Here is a 21,815-nt window from a genome sequence, read left to right as displayed (position 1 = left end):
CTTCTTGGTCACCAGTCTAACCAAAGCCCTTCTCCATCAATTGCTCAGGTTGGCCAGGAGCCCAGCTGTAGGAAGAGTCCTGGTTGTTTCAAACTTCTTGCATTAAGGTTAACAGAGACTACATGATTCTGTGAACCTTCAATGCAGCAGAATTTTTTCTGAACTCTTCCCCAGATGTGTGGCTTGACGCAAACCTGTTTCTGAGCTCTACAGGCAGTTCTTTTGACCTCAGGGCTTGCTTTTTACTCTGCTATGCTATGCATTATCAGCTGTTAGACCTTTTATTAAGATGTTTGTGTCTTTCCAAATCATACCCATTCAATTGAATTTGCCACAGGTTAACTTCACTTGAAGTGTAGTAACATATACAAGCAATATGAATGCTCCTGAGCTAAATTTCAACTGTCCCAGATAAGGGTATGAATACTTATGCAATGGAGTCATTTTAGTTTTTTATTTTTAATAAATTTTTTGCTTTGTGTAGATTGTGTAGAGTTTAGATTGATGTGGGGAAAAAAAGTAATTTAAAGCAGATTAACATAAGGCAGCAACAAAACAAAACGTGAAAAAATGAAGGGGTATGAATACTTTCGCAAGGCACTGTATAGGAATAAAGTGGTTTAATCCATGCCTTCTGAAGAGACGCAATCGCTTTATATGATTTGATAAGATTTAATTTAGGCTTTTATTCACATATAAACATTCAATAACACATACATCAATGTACATAAAAAGCACATCAAATTGGTCACCCACACTTGCTTGAGGTTTGTTCTTGCACGTCAAGCAAGTATGATTGAGCTTCCATTTACCATATTTGATGTGCTCAATGAATGTGTGATCAGTGTTTATATGTGAAACAAAAATATCCCAGTTTTCATTCAAATATTTTCATTTGTGTTTTGAATATGAATGAAAATCTTATGAAATGGAGCAACATGAGGGTGAGTAATTGATGACAGAAGATAAGAAGGAAGTATAAATTGCATTTTTTATCCTGTTATGCCCCGAAGATGCAAAGAAACAACCCACCTGCTTCTATTTGTGTGTGAATATGTACAGTGTGGGAAGATCTGAAGATGCTTACAGACAACCAGTGCAAAATGTTCTTTAGTCAGTGAAGGTGTATTTTAAAAAGCTTGCATTTAAATGGGTTAGCAGTTACATTGCAAGTACTGTAGTTACTAGTAAGAAACACATGATAAAACTTAATAAAATTTGATGTGTTGATAAGACACATAATAAAAGTTCATGTGTATTTAATATTTTATAGCTTGATCACTATTCATTACACATTCAAATACACTGATATAGTTTATTGTAAACAGCTATACTAAAAATCTTTCATCTTGTTGATGTAATCTCGGCCGCTGAAAGCTGTAACGGTTGATCTGTCAGTCAATATCTTTGAAATATCTCTCATCAAGGCCTGTGACATCCAAGTAGGGCTGGGCGATATGGCCAGAAAAATAAAAAATCACGATAATTTTTTTCTTATCAGTCGATATCGATAATGAAATGTCAAATCTTTATTTCTTTCAAGTTTAAAGCCAGAATTTTGCACCATTTGCTAATTTTCTTTAAAATAAATATCTAAATAAAAAATTAAATTTTGGGTTTGGGTTGCCTGATAATATTAATAATAATAATATCACTTTTTTGTCTCTTAGAAATGCACATTTGATAGTAGCTTGAGTTAGAATGCAAAGGTAAATTTTTGTTCATTTTTAAAATCAGTAACATCTGTAAAAAATTGTACCAACCTCAGTTTTATGTGGTTAAGTTTTTTTTTTTTTTTTCAAATTAAGCTTATGATCTCCCATAGTAGCATACATTTAAATCATGATAAACACAATTAAAACCACACATATAGCGCCTCGATACCATGGTAAAAATATAACTATATGGTTTTTAGGTACGTTAGCCTGTTTGTATGAAAAACAGTAGTCTAAAAACATTCAGTATAAATGCACACATGCTATAGCTTAATCACAAATACATACTATAATTATATACCATTACTCCTGTAATAAAATTCAGTGTGAATATCCCACATTTCTGCCACAATACCATGGTGCAGTGAGTGTTACTACAGTAAATCCATGGTAAATGATGGCGATGTGTAGATTGAAAAGCCTTCTGACCGTCTCGTTGCACACAGTGTTTCAAACAGCCTTTGGCTAGTTTAAATCACCGAGTCATTTGTGTTCATCGCTGAATTCAAGCGCTTCACGCTGGATCTCACAGCGCTGTTTAGTGCTCGCGTTATGGCAAGCCGTTTTAACTTTTATTCCTTCTCAGGATATTAATTTTTGATATCAACAATTAAATTTTTACTAGCTAAAATGCTAATTTAATGAAATAGTTGATATCTGTAATTGTATTTTCACTAGTTAAATGTCACCATAGGCTGCCATTCAAAATCAATTGTTGATATCAAGAATTAATTTCTTACTAGTTGAAATTCCAATTTCACATCAGAAATGCAATTCTTACTAGTAAAAATGTCTATTCTTGATATCAACAATTGTATTGTTGATATCAACAATTAAATTCTTGATATCAACAATTTAATTGTTACTAGTGACAATGTTAATTTCTGATATCAAGAATTAAATTGTTGATATCAGAAATTAGCCTCCCAATTGTTGATATCAGAAATAAATTTTCAGATGTCAGAAATGAACATTGTCACTAGTGACAATTAATTTGTTGATATCAAGATTCAAATGAGTCGCGCTGTTTCCTTCTGCTTTTGGCGCATAAACTCTTCATATCGTTTTATCGAGGAAAATTATATCGCGATAATTATCGTTATCGAATTATCGCCCAGCCCTACATACAGGTACAGCAGTGATGGTTGAGTTTGCTTAGCTCCTAGCACTTTAAAAAAAAAAAATCTTTTAATCTCTCATACTTTTAATCTCTCTCTGTATATCTGTTAATCTTTAGTCTTTCAGAGAAGAAAAGGAACTTGCTCTCAGTGGTTTTTGCACTCAGCTCAACACGGGCTGCCTCAACCAGATAACAGACATAACTAACTCTGTTTTGCACATGCTCTACCTACTGTATCTGTCCAGGCCTGAATGTGCTGCCGAACCACTATTAAACTATCGCTGTCTGTTTGAGAGCATGATCTGTATAATCCGTGTGGGGGATTTTATTCTTACTGGTCAAAAGGATATACTCACTTCTGTAAGAGGCCTAAGTACATTCTGAATTAATATTGTGCTGCATAAAGATGAGAAAGCTGTCCACCTCATTGTGTGCAGATGGCTTTTTCAGTGACATAAAAATAAGATGCAACATGCATATCTCCATGTTGTGTATGTAGTGGAGTCCAAAGGTTTGAGGCCTTTTTATTTGATCCTGGAAATAGATTCAGCAAATGTCTTTGTTTTATTCATCAATCAATCACTTTTGTAGCAAATTTGTGACAAGCACAATATCTATTTGAAGATTTGGATTATTCTCCAGTCATGCTAGATTACATGATCGTCACGTTACACAAATCTTGGAGTTGATGTAGCTTTAGTGTTGCTGTGATTAAAACAAATGGGAACATAATAAATAGTGAGAAATTAACATTTTGAAGTAAAGTTTTCAGTTCAACTTTTTTTTTTTTTTTGCAATGAAAATAAAGGAAATGAAATAGAAACGAAAACTCAGACTTTTCAACCTCACTGTGTGTGTGATTACATTTTAAAATATTGAAAAATGTTTTCAATATCACTTTTTTTGTGTTGATGTTTTTTAAAATTACTTTTTTTTTGTTTGCAGGACAAGCTGAAAGTGGGAATCAGCACAAAAAATGAGGAACTGCAAGGCTATCAGTACAGTATGTATCTTCTTATCCACAGAAATATCATGGCTATATTTATTATTATCTGTCCTGGAGCTGTTTATTATAGCTTTGTTAGTATGTTTTGGTGTCGTGCTCAACTGAAGAGGTACTAAAAGAATAGAAAGAATAGACGTGGCGACAAAAAAGAACAACATGGATGTTGAAAGCCTTAGAAGTAAATATTAATTTGTAAATGGTAAAAAACTAATGATATATCATCTTTGGCTGATTGTACGCTATTGTTTCATAATTTTGTTAGGTGTGTGTGTTACCTGCCACAGCTTCATTTTCAAGTGCTATTTAAACAGGTTATGTGCTGTCAAACGGTACACATGACACACCTTTTAGCACACAAACTCCAGTAATCGCAGTATACTATTTCTACTACAGCCCCATATTTACATGTACTAGTTAAATCACAAATGTCAGTTAGCGTGCCAATACAGTTACATTTAACATGCATATGAATGCACTGAGCTTTTGTCAATGAGATATAATGAAATGATTTTGAAGGTTAAAGGATTTATGACCAACTTAGGGTTAGCATTATAAATCGTGGCACCCATCATGATGAACTGAATTTTTTCTTTATACAGTTTTCAAACCCATATTTGCTTCAGCAAGGATGTGCATCAACCCTAATGCTGAAGTTGAGCTAAAATCACCTAAAGCAAACCTGCACCTTGAGGTTCAAAACATCGAAATTGAGATGACCAAGCCACAGGTATAACAATATGGCCACCATCGTGTGTCTTAAGCATAGTTAAGCATTCAAAAGTTTGGGATTAGTAAGATTTTTGGGTGTTTCTAGTTCCTGTCTATGGTGGATCTGTTGGAGTCTATAGACTGCATGGTGAAGAATGGCCCATACAGAAAATTTAGGCCTGATGTTCCAGTCCACAGAAACGCCAGGCAATGGTAAGTGCATTATGTGTTCATATGATAATGTTTCATATGGCTGATTGTAGGGGTGTGCGATATGACGATTTTTGATCGTGGACGATAAAAATGTCTCCACGATCTGCTTTTGAAGAAATATCGTAGTATCGTGCTACAGCACACATTATATCAAACACAGTTCTGGTCTCCATCTATATATAGCTGTACAACACCACATACAGCAGTAGAGTTACTCTGACAGGACACTGCACTTATTCGCGATCGCAAAAGTACATTATTTGCACACAAGCCTTGCTGGTTAAATGTTTAATTCGCGCGCTGGTCTGACGTGTGCTTTTCTGAGCGCATACGCCTGAAGCACACGCACTAAAAAGCCTGTCTAACAGCGCCTGATTACTCAACTAACTTATCTTTTGCGCTAATACTGTCAAAACACACAAGGTTTACATACAGACTCAGTTGGTTATGTCTAAAATGAAAGTAAATAGTTAAGAGAGAAACGGATGCGTGCCTGTATATTAGATGTGTGCAGCTCTTAAAGGGACAGGACACTAAACGTGCTGTCGACTGTCATTAAAGGGATAGTTCACCCTAAAATTTAATTTCTGTCATTATCTACTCACTCACATGTTGTCCCAAACCTCTTTTAATTTCTTGTGCTGAACCCAAAATAAGATATTTTGAAGAATGAGGGTAACCAAACAGTTGCTGGTCTATATTGACTTTGATAGGAAAGAAAAATCCTATGGAAGTCACTGAGGACCAGCAACTGTTTGGTTTTCCACCTTCTTCAAAATAGCATTTATGTTCAGCAGAAGAAAGAAACTCATTCAGGTTTAAAACAACTTTTGAGTAAATGATGGCATAAAAATAAAACATTATGACAGAATTGACATACAGATGACTATTTAGTTTTGGGGGGAACTATTCACTTAACGTTAACAAAACAAAACGCAAAGAGAAAAATCACTCACTATTCTTGACTGAAAAACTTTAATACAGTTGCTTTAGGAATCAGTCTATGTAGTGTTTAATTTTCATATTTGTTCATTCAATTTAATTGAATGCTCTGCTAAATACACCTTTTGTACCTGAAAATAAAGCACTGTTTGTTTTATTTGTATATTATGTGTATTTGTAATGTGTATCTTTGTTCTTAGTTTTTAATAAGAAAGATAATGATGACAAAGATTTTTATCTTTGCCCACTTTGGCCTAAATATCTGACATGTCTTTTTTTTTGTTTTTTGTTACCTTGAAAGGCTTTGTCTTTCTAGTTTGGCTGTAATGCTCAGACAACTTGTAAAACCAACATGACAAAGAATCGTGATTAAAATCGTGAATCGTGATATTTCTAAAAAAAATCGTGATATGATATTTGTCCCATATCGCCCACCCCTAGCTGATTGATTGGAGCTTGGTGTTTCTAACATGGCCCCTTTGATTGTTCAGGTGGAATTACAGTATCAGCAGTATACTGGAAGTGCATATCAGGCACTTTAACCAGATGTGGGACTGGAACAACATCAAGAAGCACAGGCACACACTTAAGGCTTACAAAGCTGCATATAAAATCAAACTCACACAGGGTAAAGTCCGAGAAGACACAGAGAAACAGATCCAGGTATGAACTATAGATGAATAGTTTGAGACAACGTCAGTGCATTTAAATACATTGGGCTATCAGGTTTTGCACAACTTTGCTCAACAAAGAAACAAAATGCTAAGAAAGTCTGAGTTCCAGTTCATGTTTCAGCCATTTAATTTGTTAAAGGGATAGTTCACCCAAAAATGAAATTTCCTCATAAATTACTTGTTTCAAACCCATTCATTTCAACACCTTCATTCATCTTTGAAACACAAATTAAGATATTTTTGATGAAATCCGAGAGCTTTCATAGACAGCAATGCAACTGACATATTCAGTGCCCAAAAAGGTAGAAAGGACATGAGGATGAATAATTAATGACAGAATTTTTGACATTTTTGGGTGAACTATCCCTTTAAATTGTTATGCTGAAATGTTTTTTTTTATTTTATTTTTTTTATGTATTACATATACTATTTTAAAATGAATTTTTAGTTTTTCCTAGATCATTCTTAAATATGTTTTACTATTCATTTTACATTTATTTATTGTTTTTTTTTTTCAGGAGCTGGAGAAAGTTCTGGATGTGTTCAACATTGTATTGGCCAGACAGCAGGTTCAGATGGAGGTACAACACATGTACAAAAACAGAAACCATACTGTACTGGTGTTTTTATATTTTTCATACAGTCTTGTAATTTGACTATATATCTCCACAGGTGGTTCGGTCAGGAGAGAAGCTGGTTGCTAAAAAGGCTGCCACTCAGAAACAAAGTGGAGGAGGCTTCTTCAGCAGCTTTTTTGGCAAGAAAGAAGGGAAGAAAGAGGAAGAGGAAGATATAGAGCCTGAGAGTGAGTGTTAATTGCTAAAATAATTGCTAAGCTATGAATAAATGCAAATTGTTAATGTACATCCATGTTTATGTACATGTACTCTATTTGTACAGGTATTGATTCCATCATGACTCCTGAAGAAAAAACGAAACTCTACACAGCCATTGGCTACAGCGGGAGCTCTCATAACCTTGCCTTACCAAAACACGTGGGTGGAAAATACTCTGTACTACTACCTTGTAAAGTCACGGTCACATTACTGTTGTTCTGCGAAATTAATGGCTGAAATTAATTAGCAAAATTTTGCTAATGTGACCGCACCTTAACAAAACATGGTTCACATTGACCAAAAATGTGTCAAATACTGCATATCCTGCTTATCCTGGACATATACTCACATGTTTATGTATATTTGTTTTTTTATGTGCAGTATGTAGCTGTGATTGTCAATTTTAAACTGTTGAGTACCTCAGTAACATTCAGAGAGGAGCCTGGCGTTCCAGAGATCCTCAAAGTGCAAATGATTGACCTCAGTACGTCCGTCTCACAGAGACCAGGAGCACAGGCCATCAGGTATGTACAGTATTACACGTACATACAGGGAAACCCTTAGTATTGGCCAACAAATATATAAATATATAGAGCCATATGTAAAGTATAGGCTTCAGTTGTGGGAAATGTGTGTGTTGTGTAGGGTGGAGGCTAAGCTGGAGCACTGGTACGTGACTGGTCTTCAGCAGCAGGGGGAGGTGCCTTCTCTCATAGCATCAGTCGGAGACTCTGACTCCTCTCTGCTCAGCGTGCTCTTTGAGCTCAATCCAGAAGACAGCACCGCTGACCAACTCCTCAGAGTCCACTCGCAGCCTGTAGAGATCATCTATGACGCTGTAAGAGACACACAAACACACTGTAGTTATGCCTTGATCTCAGAGAGAGCCGTTGGAGTTTTTGATTAAGTGGATTTTAAGTGCAGCCTTTTTACATTCATTCAGTTGCACAGTTATTATAGGTTGTGAATTGTTTGCATAAAATTCTTGACAGAAATTACATGTGTCTGCGATTGGTCAGTCTAATCAAGTTGCATCTTCCGCAGATAACTGACAATTCATATAATAATATAATTATATCATATAATATATCTTTATATACAAAATATAATATAATCTATCTACCTATGGTATTTATATCTAAAATATAGATAGATAGATAGATAGATAGATAGATAGATAGATAGTACTTAATTTAATGTAATATAATAATATTTATGCAGTGAAAAATTATTGAAGTCATTTAGATAATGTCTAAATATAATCCATTTATTTTTATAATTATGTATTTAGTTTATTCTTAATTTAATACATTACAATAAAACAAGTAATATATTTTTTACATTTAATATCAAATATTTAATATATAAATACATAATAGACAAAAAATTACTCCAATATTTACTGTTCGTTTGTCTGTTTTGTAGCTGACTGTCATCAGCATTACAGAATTCTTTAAGATGGGAAAAGGAGTTGATCTGGAGGTCATCACCTCAGCAACTCTCAGCAAACTTGAGGAGATCAAAGAGAAGACAGCCACTGGTAATCCTCTCCTCATTTCCCATCAACATCACAGAAATGCATTGAGAAAGAGTATGCGAGTAGTTATATTTAACATTTCCCCTTTGTCTTTATCTGAACCCAGGCTTGTCTCACATTATTGAGACACGTAAGGTGTTGGACTTGAGGATCGATCTAAAACCCTCCTACCTGCTGCTTCCCAAGTCTGGATTCTATGATGGCAAATCAGACCTCATGATCGTTGATTTCGGTTACCTGCAGGTGAGAGAGGGAAGTAAAAGCATATTTAAGAGAGAACTGTTTCTGTCAATAATGCCTGACTAAATATATGCATGTGCATGTAGCTGAACAGCGTAGACCAGGGCAGCCATCAGCAGGTATCTGCTAGTTTCTCATCTCTAGAGGAAATCATGGATAGAGCCTATGAAAGATATTCCTTGGAGCTCCGCAGTGTTCAGATACTCTACAGCAAATCAGGTAAACACAATGCAACACAGGGAATAAACTAAACTCTCTGCACAAACGTTTTTTAACGGTGGCTCTTTTTGAAGGAGAGAAATGGAAAAATGCTCGTGTTAAAGGCTTCACCCATCAGCACATCCTGCAGCCGATGGACATCACACTTCAGCTTGCTAAATGTATGGTGGACAAAGATTCCCGTATGCCCAGGTTAGCATTCGCTCTCTGTCGCGTCTCTCTCTTGATCCTCATACATGCACTAACGTCTGTTCATTTCCAGGTTCAAAGTATCAGGAGAGCTGCCGTTACTTCATGTGAAGATTTCTGATCAGAAGATCCAGGGTGTTCTGGAGCTGGTGGACAGTATTCCTCTTCCTCAGTCTACCTCAAGCCCCCCTAGCACCCCCACAGAAAAGGTCAGAAAACACAAAGAAACAGTCTCTGTATTGGCTGATGTGTTGCTTCCTCTCACACTTAATAAGTCATGGCTCATGAATAGTAGTTTCCTGGTAGGACGCCACAGGTATTTGATACTATTGTCATTGCTGTTGATTTTTTTGTTTTTTTTGAAAGCCATGAATATTTCAAGCCCTTACAACTAATCTCAATGTACTTATTGCTTTCATAGTCATGTGCTAAGTTTGAAGTGCTGCTTGCTTTTATATTTAGCACACAGAAGTTGTTCTGTGTGCGTGACAGTGCAGCTTCAGTCTTCACAGATTACACAACTCAGGAAAGACATTATCCACAATCAGCATCACTGTCTCTCTACACAATGAACGCTGTGCTGTATCTTATTGGTCAACTTACTGCCTCAACAAGCAAGAAAAGCCCTTACTAGTTTACTTTGTGAAGCAAATGTTAGGATATTCTAGATATTATCTTATAGTACATTTAAATAAATAAAGATCTACCATTCAAAAGTTTGTGATCAGTAAGATTTTGTTTTAAGAAATTACATTAATGAAGTCAAGTCTGCTTTATTGTCAATTCTTCCACATGTACAGCACATACATACAGAGAATTGAAATTGCGTTACTCTCAGACCCTGTATTAACAATACAGATAAATACAGTTTAAACATATGTACATACAACTATACAGATATACAAATGAGGACATTGTAGAAAAATAAAGAAAGAGATAGATAAAGTGGCATAAGGCACATGGCAGATAGAGTGCAAACCAGTTAAATAAAACAAAACTGCAGAAAAAATATCTATTTGAAATAAATGCTGTTATTTTGAACTTTCTATTCCTCAAAGAATCCTCAAAAGTTTATATATCACAGCTTCCACAAAAATATGATCATTAATAATAAGAAGAAATGTTTATTGTATGTTTATTGGGGAAGTCGTGGCCTAATGGTTAGAGAGTCGGACTCGTAATCCAAAGGTTGCGGGTTCGAGTCTCGGGCCGGCAGGGATTGTAGGTGGGGGGAGTGAATGTCCAGCGCTCTCTCCACTCTCAATATCACGACTGAGGTGCCCTTGAGCAAGGCACCGAACCCCCAACTGCTCCCCGGGCGCCGCAGCATAAATGTCTGCCCACTGCTCCGGGTGTGTGTTCACGGTGTGTGTGTGTGTTCACTGCTGTGTGTGTGCACGTTGGATGGGTTAAATGCAGAGCACGAATTCCGAGTATGGGTCACCATACTTGGCTGAATGTCACTTCACTTCACTTATTGACACTACATCAGAATGATTATTAGAGTATCATGATTATGATTATAATTATTAGAATGATAGAGGACTGGAGAAACGGCTGCTGAGGATTCAGCTTTACCATCACAGGAATAAATGACAAATATTAAAATAGAAAACAGTTTTAACATTTTTACTGTTTACTGTATTTATAGCATAATATACATCTTTCAAAAACATAAAAAAAATACTTTGTGTAAATTTGTTAAACTATGAGAAAGAATAAAGTTAACAGTTTTTTTTGTTTTGTTTTTTAAATACTTTCTCCTTAAAATGCTTTCTTACAAAAATGTTACCTATTGACTACAATGCAAAAAAAAAGTTAATGTTGCATATGTACAGGAAGTAAACAGAGTGAGAAAATGACAACAACTGTTGTTTGTATAATTATGATGATATTCTTCTGAAGGTTTTGGGGATGCCGCTGTCTGATGCCAGGCCAAAGGTTTTGGGTTTAGACACCACAGTTCTGTCCTATACAGTGGCGTCAGGTCAGAATTCAACTAGATACTCACACAAAAAAAAGAAATCTTAAATGAATCCCACACAAGTCTTTTGTTTTTAATTGACACTGTTCATATAATTATACACATTTTCTCACAGTTTATGTATGCACACAGTTTATGTTGTACTTGTGTGTTCAGACTCTGAAGAAGACACCAGTGAGAAGTCTGCAGATGAAGACTCGCTCAGATCAACCTTAGAGGAACTGACCGAAGTGCAGTTTCAGTTTGAAGTCAAAGCAGTACGTTCTTCTTCACTTTGTTCACACCATGCCACAACCACTTGTCATCAGCTGGCGCAAGAGCCCCGCATTTCATTAAAAAAAAAATCATTCAGCATTCCATCAGTTGATGACAATTATTTTGTGTATGATTCCCATTCGTGTTTGTGTGGACCATTATGTGTTTCAGTGTGAAGTGATGTATATGTGTCTATATATGTATGTGTGTATATGTAGGTGTTGCTGGAGCTTACGAGGCAGGCCGCTCAGGAGGATGTCATATTGGCTTTCAATGTGTCTCAACTGGGTGCAGAGGGCAAGATACGGACCTTTGATCTCACAGTCACATCTTACTTGCGCAAGATCAGCCTGGACTACTGCGAGAAAAAAGGTACACACGCACACAAAAAGTGTGATCAAGCTTTTGGTGTTTGAACTACTTCATGTTGTTTCAGGGATGCCGTTGCTCTCATACTTGTGTGTATGTGTTTCAGATGCACAAAATCAGCCACTTCATCTAATTACCTCTTCAGACAAGCATGGCTCTGATCTATTGAAAGTGGAGTACAACAAAGTAATCATGAGCATTTTGTTTATCAAACACTCTATGAAGGACTCTCTTAAATGAGATGTTTTAGCTGAATGGTTTAATTTGTACTGGTCTGCATGGCTTTTTTTTGTCCTTCAGGCTGATGTTAATGGACCCAGCTTCCACACCATATTTAATAATACAGAACAAGCACTGAAGGTATGTTTAAGTTTACAGTTCCGAATAAAGAATGACAGTAATCCTAGAATTTGTTTACTTACTCATTCAATATATTTATTCATTCATTCAATTATTGTACTATTTTTAAATTTACAAATGTCAAATAGTGTGTGTGTGTAAATTTTAAATTACATTATTAGTCTTTTTAATTTGAATAATGTTTCATTTGAAAAAAAAATTTTTAATTTTTTTATTGGAAAGTTTTATCAGAAATCAAAATTAAGTGAGCCTAATTGATTTACTTCTTTTCGCAGGTGGAGTTTTCCTCACTGGACTTCCAGCTGCACACTAAAGCTTTGCTGTCTACCATCAACTACATGAATTCAGCAATACCACAAGACCTCACAGCTTCAAAAGACCGAGAAACCAAGAGACGAGCTGAGAGAGCAGCAGCAGGGAAGACAGGTGTGAATAACACATACACGCTTTGTTGAATATGTGTGAAAACAAATGTTTTGTTTGATGTCAAATTATTGGGTAGACCCTGAATATTGCTCATGCATCTATGTTGTCTTTGTCTCTGCTTTGTAGGTTTTTTCTTGGGTAACTAATGTTTTTTTTTTTTTTTTACCTTTGCACTGGTCTTGACATGCCACGTACTAACAGGGGTCTGAAACAGTATCTGTTTTGCTTGTGTTAACGCATGTTGCAGACAGTACTGTTTTTAGATTGTCACGTTATGCTTTGTTTGAGTGTGTTAACTGGAGTGTCTATGTTTTGGTAGTGTCTAAGGGTTCGAAGGACTCTGGTGTTGTGAACTTTAAGCTGTCTGCCGTACTCGGCTCTTTCAGAGTGGCTGTTTGCGATGACAGAAGCAACATTGCTGACATCCGGGTTCAAGGTAGAAAATAGCTAAAGTGTCTGTTCTTAAAAGTCAGCGTATCTTAAAATGATATATTAATTTTCTGAAAGTTAACCGAACATTTTGATTTCATTTATGTCAGGCATTGATGCGTCTGTGGTGGTCCAGGCTAAAGAAACAGATGTTTTTGCCCGTCTGCGTGACATTGTGGTTTTTGATGTGGACCCTAAGACTATCCACAAGAAGGTGAGACATCAGTCATATTGTTTTTGGTATGATTGCAAGCAGGTTTCTGTGCTCCAGTTCTGTTTTTGTGAATACTACCAGGCGGTGTCAATTGTTGGAGAAGAGGTGTTCAGCTTCAAGATGACATTGTATCCCGGGGCCACTGAAGGTGAAGGCTACACTGACACCTCCAAAGTGGATGGGAAAGTTATCCTGAGACTTGGCTGTATCCAGATCGTCTACCTGCACAAGTTCCTTACGTCTTTATTGGTAAGAATTCATGTAAATCCACTTAGCTTTCATATTGTATCGGTACTCCTATTCTGTCTGTGTTACTCGGTCATCTAAAATTTATACCAGTAGATAAAACTCACTTATTGGTAATTGGAAAACAAAGAGGGACAGAGTTTTAAAAAACAGTATTTCTCAGTGTCTGTATTTTCGTTTGTATTTTGTCTGGATCTTTATGTCTCTCCCTTTCTTTTTACTCTGGCATCTTCCTCTCTCCCTCATAGTTTTTGTTAATTGTGTCTTCCTCTTTTCAGGACTCTTTTAGCTATCAATACTCTGCTGATGAGGTACAGGCTTGGGCATGCAGCATTAAAGTCTTTTGCTTTGCAGCTTATCTTCAAATGCACCTCTGCACACACTGAAATATGTCCTCACCCCATTAAACTCTACTGGATTTGTTGTACACGCAGTTAAACCTTTTCAAATAAGATGGAAACATTAATCCATGTTAACACCATTCACAGCAATGTTTATGACTGACTTTGTTTTGTTCCTAGTGCAGTGGTTCTTACCGAGGGATCCTGGACCCACTAGGGGTCACAACAAACTTCCAGTATTTATTCTCATATTTAGAAAGAAATTAATTCAAATTCTAAAAATGGAATTAATAAAAGTAAAAGTATTTAATTTTTGTATCCATGTATAAAAACAAAAAAGGTCTTAATTCTAGCTATGCAAGAAAAATGACTTTTTACAAGACAGTATACATATACAAAAAATATCTCTGCCCTATGGGGAGGCCATAAGATATTGTGTTGAACAACGGGGTAGGGGTGGCTTGGGGGGTTGAGAACCACTGTTCTAGTGGTAGGTTTATAGTAATAATAAATACTGGTAGAAAAAAAGAGAAAATTATTTGTATGTATTTTGAAAACTGGAAAACACTATTTAGAAATATATACTGTAGCTCTGCTACTTATTCACGAACAATTCATTAGATTCAAGCTAAACAGAAGCAGTCTCCAAAGTTTACAGCCACTAATATTGTCAGTAATATTTCAATATTGCTTACATTACATTTATATGCACCACTGACATATAATAACTTCATTTAAAATGGGTAAGGCTTTTTAGTTATGCTTTTCCTATCAAATCGGGTAGTCCGAAGAACCAAAAGAAAGACTTTCAAAGATCACACCCATACCTGATATTTATCTACTATAGCACTGCATTTTATAATTTCTGCACTGCTAGATGCATGGCATCAAACAGAATTATGTATCACCTAAAAGGCAGAGCTCGTCCAAGTGTTTTTTCAAAGAATGGATCCTGCCATCTTTTATTTTTCAGAAATAGGTCTGAAATCTTGAGTCAGTGTTGCTAAACTGATTACAATTCTGTTTGCTGTTGCTAATGTTACAGAAATTACATACTGCAGCTTTAATGCTGTTTTCTCTTAGATGGATGTCTTGAGTATATTAGTATTCATTTCTTAGTTTTCACTGTGAGATATTACTGCTCTAACTGTTAGATATTGTTAAAGAAGTGGACTTTAGATTATGCAAATTTAGCCTATAGTGTTATTTATGAATGCAATAAGGCACAGAATATTTGACTTGATTGCGAATATGTGGATTTGCATGTGCGCTTGTGACTCATACTACATATTGAAGTAGAAATCACAGAGATTTGAGATGGAATTTCGCACGAAATGGATGCCTTGATTTTACTGGTTCTAACTTTCATACTCTACATGCTTAATAGAAACAGACAATATAATCATCAACTTTCCTACTTTCTCTCACAAAAAAATTGCCTACTTTCACTCCAGCGCTGCTTTTTTCACCCCTACTGAATTTGCAACTTTTCCTTGTAAATTCGGCTTTCAGGCGTTTTAAAACACAAGAACATCCCTGCATGAATGTTCCCTACTGTGGATCCCAGGCTGTTACATTAAGACCTTCCCTCACTTCTACTAAACTGCCATGTCAAGTCACACAAAACTGTAACTAACTATTGGTTGTCTTCCATAGATGTTTGTGGATAACTTCCAGACAGCTAAAGAGGCTCTCAGTGCAGCCACGGCTCAGGCTGCAGAGAAAGCAGCTTCCAGTGTGAGGGATTTCGCTCAGAAGAGCTTCAGACTTGCCATGGACATCAGGCTGAAGGCCCCTCTTATCATAATCCCTCAGTCCTCCACATCCCATAATGCATTTATGGTTGACCTGGGTCTCATCACTGTGGGAAACAGCTTCTCACTACTGGCAGCTGAGGGCTTCCCATTGCCTGCAGTTTTGGAGACCATGGATGTAAAACTCACGCAGCTCAAATTATCTAGGTAGTAAAGAAAGCTGGAGATCTTTCCAAAAATTCATTTATGTGATTTTTACAACCAATTGAAAGAACTATCTTTCAATTTTGAGGTCATTATTATCAGTTAAAACGGTCTTCTCTGTAGCCGTTTTATTTTAATATTACTTATGCACGATTATAGTACTGTATATTAATATTTTGAATTAACTTTTATTTTTATATTTTCAGTTTTCATTTTAATTTTAGTTTTAAGTTCTATGCTTGAGAAGTGATTCTCAAGTATTATGTTTTGTACTTTTGTTCTTTTTTATTTTTATTGTTTGTTTTTTATTGAGATTTTTTTTTACTTGTTTTAGTGATTTTAGTACTTCAACTTTTATTTTGTAATTAGTTTCCAAGGCAACATTTGTTATTTTCAGCTGTTAACTTTGTCCGATTTTTATTTATTTTTTTACCTTCTTTCTTCAGGACTGTTCTGAAGCGCGATGCAGGTCATATAGATGTTGAGGTTCTGGAGCCCATAAATCTAGAGCTTTTAGTCAAGCGTAATTTGGCTGCCACTTGGTACAACAAAATTCCTGGAATGGAGGTCAAAGGAGTACTTATGTCAATGAACGTGAGTTGCTCATGACGTTTTAGACGTGGAAGTGTTGAATCTAAAATCTAAAATGGGGCCCAATCAGACTTTTCAGGAGAGAAAACTAAAGATTAATATTTTCTGGCTTCTGTAGATGGCTCTTGGCCAGGAGGATGTTGGGGTCCTCATGAGAATCCTAGCAGAGAACATTGGCGAGGGAAGCAGGGCTGCTGCAGTGGAGGGAATGAAAGCTTCTGCTAAAAGTATGAAAAGGTTTAACCTGCCAGTAAACTTGTCCATTAAAGTTTGTCTTTTTAGGGCTTCATTTTACCTTCTTTTCCTCCACAGATGAAGCTGTAGATGAAGGACTGATCGAAACACTACCTGTGGGGACAGGGAGTCAACCTGCATTGACCAATGGTGCTTTCAGTGAAAATATTGTCAATGTGCTGCTCAATTTTGAAATCAAGGAGGTGATTAAGCGCTCTTAACTTCTTATTTTCAGTTACAGTCATAACTCCGGATTTGGAGTGGATCTGTAGTCAACTGAGAATCCTGTATCTTTCTCTTTGTAGGTTATGCTAAGGTTGAAAAAGTCCATAAATGGGAAAGATTGTCCCTTTTTGGTTCTCCATGTAGCTCAGCTTGGAATTGACACCAAAGTTCGAAAATATGACATGGAGGCCACAACATACATCAAAAACATCTCCATGGAATGCCCAGAGTTCCTTGGTTTGTAGTGCTTGGTTTTGAAGCCTCACAGTACAAAGCAGCATTTTTCTTTGGTAAAAAAAACATAAATTCATTCAAATTAACTTTTAATTTTTTTCTTCACAGATTCAAATGAAGAACCACTCTGTATAATCAGTTCCTCAGCAGATTCAGGAGCAGATCTTCTTAAAGTCAAATATTTTAAGGTAACTATTTCTTTCTGAATATGAGCGCATAATTCCACCTTTTCATCAGCACAGAAGCATTATTTATAAAACTTCCTATAAAAAAGAAAATTGTTAAAAACTTTGTACATTAAGTGTTAAGTAACACCCTTTTAATCCATGCTGGAGTTGACTAGTGGCAGGACGTTTTGTGTCTAGATGAGCTTCAGCTCTTAGCTTTTAACTCTTTATTTAGGGCAGCACATGAATTCATACCCTGGTCAAAGAATCAGGACAATTAAATCCAGTCATTAGCCATTATGCTCTTTAGTGTTTGGGGATTGGCTCTTCTTTTAACTCCTAAAGACCATTTCTCTCAAATGAGATAGCAGTGTTTGTTGCATATAAGTGTACTGGTAAAAGTCAGGAGATATGAATGCATACTAATCAAGTTCTGATTAAAGGTATAGTTGTTCTAATATTTCACACAATGGTGATAGATTATAGATCCTAGAATTACAGTGTAGACATCTTCACTAAGATGTAACAGGTTTTGAGAGCCTCCAGGACTCATGAATGGAGATCTTAACTTTGTTTGATTCCTATCTTTGTAGGCTGATCGAAATGGGCCCAACTTTGCAAGCCTTTACCAGAATACTGAGCAGAAGATCAATGTAAGCATCTGTAAATGTAAAAAAGGTTAAATAACATACAGTTTTGGAAATTGAGGCGTTGATCTCAAAAGAACTTCATATTGAAGGAGTTTAACATGCCTGTGTGTGTCTTTAGGTGATGTTCTCCTCTCTAGACTTGACGTTGCACACTGAGGCTCTCCTCTCTACCATGGACTTCCTGTCCGCTACCCTGTCCAACAGCAGTCTTCCCTCACCCGAGAGAGAGAGCAAAAAGAGTGAAGATATGAGAACTACCTCAGCTAAATCCAGTAAACACACACACACACACATACAATCACTAAAACTGACAAACATGGACTTTTTGCCCATGATTTAGGAATGAATTAATGAAGGACTGTTTCTGTCTCAGCTGCACTGAGTTCTCCCTCTGACGGTGACGTTATTGACCTGATGGTTAACATGCAGCTTGGTGCGTTTAATGTGTTGGTTTGTGACCAAAAAAGCAACATGGCAGACATCAAAATTCAGGGTGAGAATACATTCTTATTTTGAAAATGTACTTGTGTATTATAATATAAAAGTTACTGCATTACTGCTACTGTTTTAAAATAAAAAATAATGCAGGATCTTCAAGATGTAAATATATTTGAATAATATATTTATATTTGAGTTTTGATTTTGATTAAATAATGATATAATGTAATATTATATGCCAAGTATACTACAAATCGAAAATTATGTGTAATTATTGTTCATTTTATTATAGCATATAGAATTATAGCAATAATTCTGAAATAGTTGTAATAAAGCAACTTTTTAATTTTATGGTGTATAGGTCTGCTTATACAGTATCTATTTCTTGATTATTCTGAGGCTGGTTTTGTTGGTTAGCTGATTTTATCAAATCTTCTCCTTAGGTTTGGATGGTTCTATAAAGATGCAAGGAACTCAGACACACATGTACACACGTTTGCGTGACTTCATCATCATGAATGTGGATCCTAAAACAATTCACAAGAAGGCAAGCTAGCTATACCACTACAGCACATTTTAAGCATTTACTATTCTTTATACATTTTTACTTTATACATGGCGATATGGCCAAAAAAATGATCATGATACAATTTTTCATATCAGTCGATATCGATAATTATCACAATAAATTTCAAATCTTTATTTCTTTCAAGTTTAAAGGTACTTTTGCTCCTAAGTGAAAGTTGTAGAAACCAAACTGTAATTTGTGGTTTTATACTAGTCTTTTTTGGCAGAACATGACAAACACTTCACTTTCTTTTACACTTTTCAAGTCATTTTTCCTTTACAAAAAAATATCTTAATAGAAAAATGTATTTCTTAGTTTCTGCATGTTCTAATGAGTGATATTATTGTGAAGCAGATTTGTATCGCCTGACTTTGATGGCGTGTATCTTCAGCACAGCTTGCTGTGCAGGCTGCAATATTAATGATATTGACTTTTTTTTTGTCTCTTAGAAATGCAGACAGTAGTAGTAGCTTGAGTTAGAATGCAGATGTAAATGTATGCTCATTATCAAAAACAGTAACATGTAAAAATTGTAACAACCTAATTGTTCTCATTTTTCTGACTGTATGAGTTTTAAACATTATATTGAACATTTATTGAACTCTAATCGTTTTATCGAGGAAAATAATATTGCGATAATCATCTTTATTGTTTTATCGCACAGCCTTACTTTGGCTTTTGTATAAACACAGTACACCAGAAGTGCATTAAAGTAAAGGGAACTGCAATATCTGTTGATTATTTTGGGTTATTTTTGGTTCTCTAGGCCATCTCCATCGTAGGCGATGAGGTGTTCAGCTTCAGCATGAGTCTGACACCCAAAGCCACTGAGGGGGCTGGATATACAGATACTTCAAAGGTTGATGGCAAAGTGAAACTCAACGTGGGCTGTATTCAAGTGGTCTACCTTCACAAATTTGTCATGTCATTACTTGTAAGTTTAAATTGCACACATGGCCTCACTGCTGATTCAAGCAGACTAGCTTACTTTTACTTTTTCTCTCCACAGAATTTCAGTAATAACTTCCAGACAGCTAAAGAGGCTCTCAGTGCCGCCACGGCTCAGGCCGCAGAGAAAGCTGCTTCCAGTGTGAGGGATTTCGCTCAGAAGAGCTTCAGACTTGCCATGGACATCAGGCTGAAGGCCCCCCTTATCATAATCCCTCAGTCCTCCACATCCCATAATGCTGTGGAGGCGGACCTGGGTCTCATCACTGTGGGAAACAGCTTCTCTCTGCTCCCAGTGGAAGGTCGTCCGCTGCCTGCTGTCATAGATAATATGGATATAGAGCTCACACAGCTAAAACTGTCCAGGTAGCCCACTGCCACAAAGCATATCTAGGATTTTCAGACTTGCTTTTCAAAGTATAATTATATCCAATATGTGTATTTAAAGATCTGATAATTAACTGAACAGTATTCATTCATGAATTTTCAAAGCCCACATTCTAGTTGTCCATTATACAGCTCTATATGGGTTTCCTCCTATACATGCTTTTTTGTTTGTTATCCTCAGAATTTCCATGGAACAGGACTCAAATCAGCCTAGCTCAAAACTGTTGGAGCCAGTCAACCTTGTTCTGTCTGTTAAACGTAACCTGGCGGCATCATGGTACCAGAAGATGGCTGCCATAGAGGTGGATGGAGATCTGAAGCCCATGAAGGTCTGTTTACATAAAGTCAGGATGTATTCTCAGCATTTAAAGTCACATTTCATGCTGTGGAAATTTGTTTTGGCTGGTTCATTTCTGGGATCTGGTTATAATTAATATAATATGTAATTATAGAGCTTAATAATAAAAATGAATGAAGGTTCTCTCATTTTTTGACTGCATTCCAGGTGGCTCTGAGTCAAGATGACCTGACTGTCCTGCTGCGGATTCTGATGGAGAACATTGGGGAGGCAAGCAGTGTTCAATCTGACACACCGATCGGCTCAGAGGCAGCCCTCAAACAAGAGAATGTGCTTGTCAGAGCGCGTACAGTGACTGGTGAGGGAAGATGGACACACACAAATGTTTTGTATAATAATCCTTCTCCTAGAGGAAAAACTCAGTGGATGGGCTTGATTTGTGTGTTTTGTGTAGGCTCTGGGATTCTTGTGGAGAAGCTGTCTGAAGGTAAACTGGGGGAGACAGAGCTGCTGGAGAGTGTCAAATTCAGCTTTAATGTGGAGTCCCTTGGCCTTACTCTCTACAGTAATGATCCTGCACAGGTGTGTATGAAGTCTACAGATTCGTGAACATCAGTGACTGTGTACAGTTAGAGTCCATTGATAAATAAAGTGAGCGTTATATCGGTCTCTCTCTTTTTTTATCTGTCTTTCTCTAGCCCTCTATACATAAGGAGTCATTGTGTTTAGGTGAATTTATGCTGTGTAAAATGAAGACTTCAGGCAAAATGTTTAGTAACGGTAACATGGAGGTTTCCACCATCCTCACGACATGCACGCTGGATGACAGACGGAGCGATGTTCAGAGAGTCACATCCAGGTGATTTACACATTTAGATTTTTAATGTAAATTTGATTAAGATTTCGCAGAAAAATAATTTCTGAACACTGATTGTAGTAATTGTAGCTGAAAATTCAGTTTTTCCATTACAGGGTTAAAGTGCATTTTTAAATTTATTCAAATGGAAAACATTTTTTAAATTGTAATATTTCACAATATTACAGTTTTTACTATGTGTTTTTCATAAAATGAATGCATCCGTCATGCAACTTTT

General features: G+C 36.2%; 1 protein-coding gene across 3 annotated transcripts in view; it reads left to right on the top strand.

Moving 5' to 3' along the window:
- Positions 1–21,815, top strand: part of LOC306886940 (intermembrane lipid transfer protein VPS13C-like) — a 53,333-nt gene that overhangs the window by 11,644 nt on the left and 19,874 nt on the right. For 2 of the 3 annotated variants that reach the window (XM_079444328.1, XM_079444329.1), the window contains exons 10-49: positions 3,781–3,838; positions 4,441–4,568; positions 4,656–4,762; positions 6,196–6,367; positions 6,897–6,959; positions 7,051–7,183; positions 7,279–7,373; positions 7,596–7,738; positions 7,860–8,052; positions 8,640–8,754; positions 8,858–8,994; positions 9,078–9,210; positions 9,285–9,402; positions 9,473–9,608; positions 11,305–11,386; positions 11,540–11,640; positions 11,857–12,010; positions 12,114–12,193; positions 12,308–12,367; positions 12,643–12,793; positions 13,113–13,229; positions 13,333–13,436; positions 13,518–13,685; positions 13,961–13,993; positions 15,680–15,984; positions 16,428–16,575; positions 16,691–16,799; positions 16,885–17,009; positions 17,112–17,268; positions 17,374–17,453; positions 18,026–18,085; positions 18,201–18,354; positions 18,456–18,575; positions 18,964–19,067; positions 19,855–20,022; positions 20,098–20,402; positions 20,605–20,752; positions 20,929–21,079; positions 21,176–21,303; positions 21,420–21,580. In XM_079444328.1, coding sequence (XP_079300454.1) covers positions 3,781–3,838; positions 4,441–4,568; positions 4,656–4,762; positions 6,196–6,367; positions 6,897–6,959; positions 7,051–7,183; positions 7,279–7,373; positions 7,596–7,738; positions 7,860–8,052; positions 8,640–8,754; positions 8,858–8,994; positions 9,078–9,210; positions 9,285–9,402; positions 9,473–9,608; positions 11,305–11,386; positions 11,540–11,640; positions 11,857–12,010; positions 12,114–12,193; positions 12,308–12,367; positions 12,643–12,793; positions 13,113–13,229; positions 13,333–13,436; positions 13,518–13,685; positions 13,961–13,993; positions 15,680–15,984; positions 16,428–16,575; positions 16,691–16,799; positions 16,885–17,009; positions 17,112–17,268; positions 17,374–17,453; positions 18,026–18,085; positions 18,201–18,354; positions 18,456–18,575; positions 18,964–19,067; positions 19,855–20,022; positions 20,098–20,402; positions 20,605–20,752; positions 20,929–21,079; positions 21,176–21,303; positions 21,420–21,580 — 5,204 coding nt within the window. The remainder of the gene's footprint in view (positions 1–3,780; positions 3,839–4,440; positions 4,569–4,655; positions 4,763–6,195; positions 6,368–6,896; positions 6,960–7,050; positions 7,184–7,278; positions 7,374–7,595; positions 7,739–7,859; positions 8,053–8,639; positions 8,755–8,857; positions 8,995–9,077; positions 9,211–9,284; positions 9,403–9,472; positions 9,609–11,304; positions 11,387–11,539; positions 11,641–11,856; positions 12,011–12,113; positions 12,194–12,307; positions 12,368–12,642; positions 12,794–13,112; positions 13,230–13,332; positions 13,437–13,517; positions 13,686–13,960; positions 13,994–15,679; positions 15,985–16,427; positions 16,576–16,690; positions 16,800–16,884; positions 17,010–17,111; positions 17,269–17,373; positions 17,454–18,025; positions 18,086–18,200; positions 18,355–18,455; positions 18,576–18,963; positions 19,068–19,854; positions 20,023–20,097; positions 20,403–20,604; positions 20,753–20,928; positions 21,080–21,175; positions 21,304–21,419; positions 21,581–21,815) is intronic. The other variant, XM_079444330.1, reaches the window with a different exon arrangement.

Source organism: Barbus barbus, assembly GCF_936440315.1.
Source record: "Barbus barbus genome assembly, chromosome: 2".
Classification (NCBI taxonomy): domain Eukaryota; kingdom Metazoa; phylum Chordata; class Actinopteri; order Cypriniformes; family Cyprinidae; genus Barbus; species Barbus barbus.
This window is presented reverse-complemented; position numbering and strand designations above follow the sequence as displayed.